We start from the raw sequence: 9,884 nt of genomic DNA, 5'->3' as shown, positions 1-9,884 counted from the left end.
ACTGAACATCCCCCCCTCCCCTTTCCATCCTCCCACCCCATGTACTATGTTGTAATTGTCCAAGTGTGCTTTTCTGTTATATGATTCTGTCCTTTCGGTTAGGTGATGTCCTGTAATATACAGCATATACATGAAAAAAAAACTGTACAAAAAGAGAATAAAAAATAAAAAATAAAAAAAGCTCTGAAAATTAAAAATATAAAAATTATTATTAAAATAAAATTTCCGAAATCGATTTAAAAACAATTTCATCTTATTCCTTGTGGGTTCCTGATTCCAAAAACGTATAGATGTGATATGTTTGGATTAAAAACACGCTCAGAAAGTTAAAAAGAATAGAGATAAAGAAAAGCGTGCTATCCTTCTCAGCGCAACTACTACCCCGCTCTTCTTGTCAATTTCACTGCCATTGCATCGAGCGGTGGACTGACGATGCTACGAGTATACGCTCTTGCTGTAAAAATGCAGTGAGTTCAGTTTCATTCTGTTAGTTCGACAGCTTGACTAAATGTTGTAATTTCGCCTTACGCGACTTGTTTCTTCTTCTGATATATTGTAGAGTTTTTAGTCTCTATTTTGCTGACTGAAAACTGTATTAAAGGATCTAAGTCATTGTCTCTTTAAATCCAGGAATAGCTTGAGTGTTTGCTTAAAAGGGACATATGCTGTGCCCTTTCTACGATAAAGCCCAAATAATAAAAATAATAACGATAATTAAAAAATAAAAAGATAAGACACGCCCTGTGACCTAAGAAGAAAAGTCGTCCGGACAAGAAAACGTGAAAACGCAACACAGAAAAAGACACACGCACGCACGCACGCACACACGCACACACACACACACACACACACACCGACACGCTCGCAAACACACACACGCACACACACTCACACAACACGTTCTAGATAGAAAAGTCACGACAGCGCAAGTATAAAACGGCTGCTTATTTGCATACCTGCACGGTTGAATTTTCCACATCATCTGTCTTCTATCTCTAGGTGAGTACTCCACAACCATAGCTACTGGAAACTTAGAACAACATTTGGATTGTGTTCAACCCGATTTTTCGAACCGGAGGAATAGAATAGAAAATAAATGCATACATGAATAAATAAATAACTGATTAGATAAATAAATAAGGAGATCCAGTAATAAAGAATTCAAGAACAAGAAAGTTTGTCAATTTTTTTTAATTCTTGACTTTGCACCTTTGGAAGCCAATGTGTATCGGATTTAAAATTTTTTTTTTATCTGTCTGTCGTCTAGTCATGAAGGTTGTCGCTGTGTTGCTGGCTGTACTGGTGGTGGCCTACGCTGCCCCGGCCCCGGAGAAACGTTTCATCATCAGTGACATCAAGCACGCTATCAGCAGCATCGGACACAGCTTTTCGCATCTCTGGGACTCTGCCAAGAGTGAATTCCACAAGCTCGCTTCTCACAGTGAGTTTCACTTCTTGTCGGTGGTCGGTGTTGCTGTTGCACGTTCAGCTTTAAAACTTTCCATAGGGTTATCCTGATCTTCAATAGTAACAAAGTGCTTAAATATGGCGGCCTATAGCATGTTTTTTCTTTGACAAACGACACAAAGGACCCAGTTAAGCCCATTTTCGGTGCTCAGTCATTCCGTCAGTGAATATCACTCGCGTAATGGAGTCCGAAGTTGACTACGCGTAGACTTTATACCTAAAATATAGTGACAAAGCCTCGTGCAACGAGCACCGTGAAGTAGACTTCGTGAAGTCAACTTCACCCAAGTAGTATCACGCTTAATTATTGCCGTCCCGGTAGTTTAACGTGGTGTTATGACAGTTATGATTTCCCGGTACTTACACCAACCACTAGCAGGAATACCCGTCTTCGCCCTTCTCTCACTGAGATACATGTACAGCCAATTATACGTACACGTGCCCATAAAAAAAACCATACAAACAAAACACACCTGGTAAGAGCCTCTCCCGCTCAGATTCATTCGAATTCTCTACCCACTTACACACGGAAACCACGAAGCTTCCCTTTGAGGTTTCAACAACGTAATTCTATAAGCTGCTTCCTTTGCTTGACTCTGCCTTGTATTTCAAACTCTCCCGTTCAGTTTCAGTCGAATCACTTGTAAAATTCATTAACCGGACTCCTCTGATTAAAAGTAGAGCTTTCTCTACTTTGCGGGTTCAGTGCGTCAGTGCGTACTTGTTTTTAAAAAGGTTTCCTTTGTGCTTTCAGTCAACTTTGACAGTGTAGTTGCGAAGCTGGTTCCTTTGATCGACTCATCGCGTACCGAGTCAGGGTGCCAAAACGTCTGCGTGGGAGCCGCTTCTTCGGTGCTGGGACCTGTGGGATCCCTTGCCGGTAGCTTGTGCAAGCCTGCCTGCAAGGCGTAAGTCTTTCACCAATTCTTTTATCATCTCCAACAAACGATTTCCGGAAATAACCCCGTTGTGATTTGTATAGCCTAGCTGTGGAAGAGTTGTACTTCTTGAAGGTAACGCAAACTCACTGTATATATAGCTTGTCTCACCTTCTCGAAACACAGCTCGTCCACAGGTCACGCAAACAAAGACACGAAATTTCTCCTGACATGACATGGTCCATTTTGTATTTGAATTCGACATGCAATTTAGTTGCGTTTAGCGTCCTTGTTCATTTTTCCCCAATGGATATTGCTGAAACTGATAATAATGTGTAAAGTCTTTAATTCGAATTCATGGTTAATAAGAAACCTGACTCTCGTAGGTAAAGTAACATTAGAATCAACAACAACCATACTATAGTCAAGAGTTAAACAGTAAGCCATGCATTTACCGATCCGCACATGAGTTTCCTTGTGAAATTGAATGATCTTTCTTTCTGTTTTTATATTTAGTCAAGTTTTGACTAAATATTTTAACATCGAGGGGGAATCGAAACGAGGGTCGTGGTGTATGTGCGTATGTGTGTGCGTGCGTGCGTGCGTGTGTGTGTGTGTGTGTGTAGAGCGATTCAGACTAAACTACTGGACCGATCTTTATGAAATTTGACATGAGAGTTCCTGGGTATGAAATCCCCGAACGTTTTTTTCATTTTTTTTATAAATGTCTTTGATGACGTCATATCCGGCTTTTCGTGAAAGTTGAGGCGGCACTGTCACGCCCTCATTTTTCAACCAAATTGGTTGAAATTTTGGTCAAGTACTCTTCAACGAAGCCCGGGGTTCGGTATTGCATTTCAGCTTGGTGGCTTAAAAATTAATTGATGACTTTGGTCATTAAAAATCTGAAAATTGTAAAAAAAAATAAAAATTTATAAAACGATCCAAATTTACGTTTATCTTATTCTCCATCATTTGCTGATTCCAAAAACATATAAACATGTTATATTCGGATTAAAAACAAGCTCTGAAAATTAAATATATAAAAATTATTATCAAATTTTTTTGTCGAAATCAATTTAAAAACACTTTCATCTTATTCCTTGTCCGTTCCTAATTCCAAAAATATATAGATATGATATGTTTGGATTAAAAACACGCTCAGAAAGTTAAAACAAAGAGAGGTACAGAAAAGCGTGCTATCCTTCTCAGCGCAACGAATACCCCGCTCTTCTTGTCAATTCCACGTGCACTGCCTTTGCCACGGGCGGTGGAGTGACGATGCTACGAGTATACGGTCTTGCTGCGTTGCGTTGCGTTCAGTTTCATTCTGTGAGTTCGACAGCTACTTGACTAAATATTGTATTTTCGCCTTACGCGACTTGTTTAACATTAAGACAATATTAGCCATTTGGCACTTTGAAGATATAGGACTGAAGACAATTTGCACGGTTTCCTGATTTACAACCGACTTGGTTATTGAATTTACTTAGTTCAAAAGAATATTATATAACATTGACAACTTTAAAAAAAAACCATTTAGCATGTATTGAGTTTATTCTTACGAGATAGTACATGTTCTCCAAATTCAAATTGATGTGTTTATCTGTGTTTCTATTCAACTATTTACCTAGTACTAGCTTAAAGGCACAGTAAGCCTCCCGTAAACCATCACAGATACTGTCAGGCTTTTACACACAGTACAAACACCCTTCCATTTGAACACTCACCGAACAGGAACATCCTAGGTGGCCTACGTAAAGAGCGAGCAATTTTCAAAGAATTAATTTTGCGGATCATGTGTCTCCATCACAATCGGACCGTGGTGCGTTTTGGCGCTAGACTATAACTTTTAACATCTAAATAATAAATTGACAGCTTGTTACACAAACATTCTTAAATCATAAAAGAATTCTTTTTTTCATCAAGACAAGATCAGTACAATTCGAAGTTTTGAAAGTTTGAAAAAAGAAAAGCCCGGAAGCAGGGTCACGCAAGGTCGTGGTTCTCGTAGCAGACGACGGTTTATGACGTCGCCAGTTCCTCTGAACAGTCAAAAGCCATCGCTATTGCAGATAAGCTCATAGCGAGCCGCATTCAAATTACAAACTGACGACTGCATTGTGAAAAAGGGAAACTGGATCACATGGGTTTACGATGGCTCAGGGGTAAGATAAACCACGCAAAAATAAATTCGTTGAAAATTGCTCGCTCTTTATGGAGGGCACCTAGGATGTTCTCAAGAGGTGAGTGTTTAAATGAAAGAGTACTGTACTGTGTGTAAAAGCATGACAGTATCTGTGATGGTTTACGGGAGGTTTACTGTGCCTTTAACATACAATCTCATATTACGGACTGAGTCAAAGATTGCTTGACCACATTTTCAATCAACGTGGTAGAAACATGAGGTCGTCGCAGTGTCACCTCATATTTTTTTTCTAAAAGCCGGCTATGAGATCATCAAAAATACGTCTGGGGAAATCATGTAGTAGAATTTGTATGTAAAGTTTGATGAAGATCTGTTTAGTAGTTTTCTGAAAATCCCTCTACACACACACACGCAAGCACACATACACACATATATGAACACATACACCAACACATACACCACCACCTTCTTCTCGATTCCCGGTCTATCTGAACTTGACTAAATGCAAAACACATAAGAAATGGTCGAATCGTATGATTGTTTCTCTCTTCTTAAATGCAGAGCTCTGGCTAAGTTGGAGCAAGCTGCCGGATAAGCTAACAACCTGACCACCCCCCACGCGCAATGGAATTGTCCAAAGGATACACAACCAGTGACGTAATTCTCCCTCAGTGCTGTACTTCATGGTTAGAGGAGACCAAATGAACGCATAATTGAGTTACTTCACTGTACTTGTTTGTGGGAAATAAAACAAGACACTAAATGTTCAGCTTGTGATTTTTCAATTCAGGAGATGAATGAATGAGTGAGGGAAGGAGAGAGGTGGTGGTAACGGTAGTGGTGGTTAGGGTATGGTGGTGTGATTGTGTTTGTTGTGTGTGTGTGTGTGTGTGTGTGTGTGTGTGTGTGTGTGTGTGTGTATAGCAACAAACTAAGGTTTGAGATTTTTAATGACCAACCTCATTATTTGATTATTAAGCTTCCACGCTGTTATCATAGTCCGGAATTTGTCGAACAATTAGGGCTTCACACAGCCGTCTGCATTTTCACTAAAAGCCGGATATGACGTCATCAAAGACATAAGTCCAAGTGGTAACGTACCAAGGAACTATCACGTGAGATCAGTTTAGTAGTTATCACGGAATCGTTCTACACACACTGTCACGATTAGGTGACATGGATCAAGAAAGTGTCACTCGGTGGGGTGCCTTCTCTTGGTCAAATTGCGATAGAAAGCGCCTGTGGTTTCTGACAACGGGTGGGTTTTGCTGACAGCGCAGAACAAACACGGATATTGTGTCGCACGGATTTCACGGGGGTGATTTCTGCTGTCGAGGCAGAATTGTCGATAACTGAACTGGGGTATGTGACAGGGTGAGTCACGTGATTTTGTCAAGGTTGTCTGTCTGAGACATGTTAACTGGACACTCGAAATTCAGCAGCGAGGAAGAAGGGTCGGTGTCAGAATTCTCCTACAAGTTTGATGGTTTTTCAACACGTTTAAATACTTTACTGGGTATCAACGTGCTATGCTACTTGCTAGTGAGGCTTGATAGGAACTCCATAGGACAGACCACCTTCTTCTTGGACACATGCTGGCTGACAGACGGGTCGTCAAATTCTCTTCGCTGTGCGGGGGGGTATTTTCACCGCAGAAAGGAGTCAGCAAGAGATTGAATGGGACGTCGCTGTTGACGAACAGAGGCCATTCAAAGGAGGAAGCGGTTTTTGCTTCCATGAGAGTGCTACATTCATAGGCTTTTTGAGGTAATAAATCATTATTTAACGCTGTTGACGAGTCTGTGTTTGTGGAATGAAATACTCTCTGTTGTTCTTTCCAGGTTAGCGCATAATTTGCTCTTTGTGACGCTAAAATACTAATCTGTATATGGTTTTTGCAGATATGGAGAGAAGGACGGAAAATGGCTGATTTGTTGTTGTAAAAGTCCGTTTGTGCAGGCCCACGTGCTCGATGAAATATGTCAGGGTGACATGTTTAAAGGTGGAGGTTGTTGGGTAGCTTGACATGTTTAGTGCACCGAGGCTTTTTGTTGCAGCCTTTCTTCATCTTCTACCGTTGCTGGCTGTTTTGCTGCCTATCTGCGGGACACTGTTAACTGCAGACGCTGTAACCGGGATCATCTGATATAACCAGCTAACCGGCTAACCAGCGACTGGGTGAGGCGCCTGATGTCTCCACTTTTCCCTGCTTCGTAACAACGCCAGCCGGCACTACATTCTACGGAGCAGTTGTGGAGACTATGAACTAATTACAGGCCGTCCACCCAGTGGCAAAACAAAGCTAAGTGCACCATGTCTTTGCACCCCGTTGACCACCGTTGTCATCTTTTATATTTATGATTATATTCGAGTGGTGACAACGTGGGGTGTGTGACACCTGCATTAACCAGCACTTTAGGCAGATCAGTCATTTTTCCTAACTTTACACGGGATCAGCGTGTTACTATAATTTTCTATATTCTAACTGGCATTTTGTCAGTGACCATTGGTTTTACGTTTTGAACGTAAAAGAACATATTTTGAGTGAAGTCTCGAGGGAGGTGGCGAGTTATTACATAAACAGGCGTCTGAAACTTATACTTTTGTTGATTCTATTTAATTGTATGACTGCGAGAGTGGATCGTGGTGTGGTTAGTTAGTTAGAAGTAACTAACTGTTTCATAATCACCTTATGTGATATAGTGGAACGTGACACACACACATGCCCAACCACACACACACACACACCACCCTCAACACACACACACACACACACACACACACGTACACACACAAACGCACACACACACACGCACGCACGCACACACACACACACATACACACACACTCGCACGCACACACGTACGCATACACACACACGCACACACACACACACACACGCGCGCACGCTCACACATACACACACACACACACACACTCACACATACATACATGCATACATACATACATACATACATACATACATACATACATACATCCATGCATCCATACATACAAACATACATACATGCATACATACATTCACAACACCCTCGTCACGATTCCTAGTCTATGTTAAAACCTTTAGTAAAAAGTTGACTATATGTCATGAACATTTTTGATGTGATGTTTGTGGCTGTATCTTAACAAGAAAGGTTACTTCATTGACGATTGTTACTCGAGTGTACAGTTTCAGTTCTAAATCTTTCTCTTGATGCTCTTTTTTTTTCAAACAGTTTTATTCAAATAACTACAAATAACATTGTCATCATTTTCAAGAGTTTTCATTGATAACCAGCTGGGGAATAAATCTCATGTTCCCCATGTAATAAATCGCCGGTTCCCTTGGTTGCATGAAGCAGGTTACACGGATAATCAAAAGCAAACCAAATAGAAACGCTGGGGGGGTTCTTCGGCTCTTTTCATGGGCGTTTCCCCAGATCTAGACAGACGACACTGCTTTGCAAATCTCCAAAAATAAACTGGCAAACAGAAAAGTAAAAAACACAAAAAAACTACTTCATGAAAGGTAATAATTTCATGGTTAACCGCAAAAAAATGAAACCTAACGATATGTTTTGTCTTATTACAAAGTCATGGAGTGCGTGTATCTCTGGTTTGATCCACAGACGTTCGAAAAAACACGAACGTCAAGTTCAAGTCAAACCAATTGACCCTTGACACACAAATTTGACCCGCGCACAAGACGTTGTATCGATAAATTAAGCGCAAAAAAAAAAAAATAATAATAGAAAAGCAAAGAACATAGCAACAAGAAATGCAGACATCTTACAAAGCCGAGCAAGCAGAAAGACAAGTCTAATGAAAAACAAAGAGGCAATGAGAAACAAGATCGCGAGTAACTTTCCTTCGCTGCAGGCGACGCATATATTTTGTGCCCTTTGACCCAACGTGCCTTGCTGCCTGCACGACGCAAATCTTCTGTGACCTTTGACCCAACGTGGCTTCAGCATTTGATCACTAATATTTACCACTGAAAACCGAGAGGGTGGGGGTGGAATACTAAGTGGGGCAGCGTGGTAGGGCGATGGACATGTAATAGAGAGACAGTGTATCAATAAGATTAAACAGATTCTGCAATAACACAAACAAGAACACAAAAACCCAGTGACCTTTGACACACCATGCAATGAATATTTAATCAATAATATGGTCTGCGTTGCAGGTGTGAATTGTGATCCGCAAGTGAAGGGGCCGGGGGGGGGGGGGGGGGGTGATCATTGATGTGTGTGTGTTGTGTGTGTTCGTGGATTGTGAGGGAGGGAGAGTTGTCAGATTTTGGTGTGGGTATGAAACGAGCAAAACGATAACCACACCACACAAAATCCTTGGGGCTAAAAACACTCGCACTGAGTCGCATCTATCCGCACAACATATGCACCAGTAACAGGAAAGAAAGGTAACAACAGAAAAAGACTCATCTTTGCTTCCTGCTATTCCTTGCCCCCGGCTCGATCGTCGCACGATAATCCACAGATCTATCTGTTGTGAGATGTCAACGCTGACTGTGCAAGCAAATCACCTCGTTTGAAATAAGACTGGGGCGGGGATGTAGCTCAGTCGGTAGCGCGCTGGATTTGTATCCAATCAAGCAATCAATCAATGAGGCTTATATCGCGCATATTCCGTGGGTACAGTTCTAGGCGCTCTGCAGTGATGCCGTGTGAGATGAAATTTTATACGGCCAGTAGATTGCAGCCATGTCGGCGCATATTTACCTTTCACGGCCTTATTCCAAGTCACACGGGTATGGTAGACAATTATTAACTGTGCCTAAGCAATTTTGCCAGGAAAGACCCTTTTGTCAATCGTGGGATCTTTAACGTGCACACCCAATGTAGTATACACGGGGGGTGGTTCGGACACCGAAGAGAGTCTGCACACAAAGTTGACTCTGTGAAATAAATTTCCGCCGAACCTGGGATCGAACTCGCGCTGACAGCGGCCAACTGAATACAAATCCAGCGCGCTACCAACTGAGCTATATCCCCGCCCTACAGTTGGCCGCTGTCAGCGTGAGTTCGTCCCCACGTTCGGCGAGAGATTTATTTCTCAGAGTCAACTTTGTGTGCAGACTCTCCTCGGTGTCCGAACACCCCCGTGTGTACACGCAAGCACAAGACCAAGTGCGCACGAAAAAGATCCTGTAATCCATGTCCGAGTTCGGTGGGTTATAGAAACACGAAAATACCCAGCATGCTTCCTCCGAAAGCGGCGTATGGCTGCCTAAATGGCGGGGTAAAAACGGTCATACACGTAAAATTCCACTCGTGCAAACCAAGAGTGCACGTGGGAGTTTCAGCCCACGAACGCAGACGACGAAGAAGAAAAAATAAGACAATCTCATCGCTCGAATGCAAAATGTAGGC

The 9,884-nt window shown here is 41.9% G+C and overlaps 1 protein-coding gene and 1 long non-coding RNA gene across 2 annotated transcripts; both read left to right on the top strand.

The window, feature by feature from the left end:
• Positions 1 to 910: 910 nt before the first annotated feature.
• Positions 911 to 5,261, top strand: LOC138956174 (conotoxin Cl14.12-like). Its single transcript, XM_070327607.1, has 4 exons — positions 911 to 999; positions 1,268 to 1,441; positions 2,222 to 2,375; positions 5,056 to 5,261. Exons 2-4 carry the CDS (start codon positions 1,270 to 1,272, stop codon positions 5,087 to 5,089), a joined length of 360 nt encoding a protein of 119 aa, XP_070183708.1. The 5' UTR covers positions 911 to 999; positions 1,268 to 1,269; the 3' UTR covers positions 5,090 to 5,261.
• A 213-nt stretch (positions 5,262 to 5,474) lies between these two features.
• LOC138956172 (uncharacterized) lies at positions 5,475 to 7,092 on the top strand. Its single transcript, XR_011452534.1, has 2 exons — positions 5,475 to 6,261; positions 6,552 to 7,092. It is a non-coding gene; the product is annotated as an uncharacterized lncRNA (long non-coding RNA).
• Positions 7,093 to 9,884: the final 2,792 nt, after the last annotated feature.

This window comes from Littorina saxatilis, unplaced genomic scaffold (genome assembly GCF_037325665.1).
Source record: "Littorina saxatilis isolate snail1 unplaced genomic scaffold, US_GU_Lsax_2.0 scaffold_1026, whole genome shotgun sequence".
Taxonomy (NCBI): Eukaryota; Metazoa; Mollusca; class Gastropoda; order Littorinimorpha; family Littorinidae; genus Littorina; species Littorina saxatilis.
The sequence above is the reverse complement of the archived record's forward strand: the minus strand, read 5'-3'. Positions and strand labels throughout refer to the sequence as shown.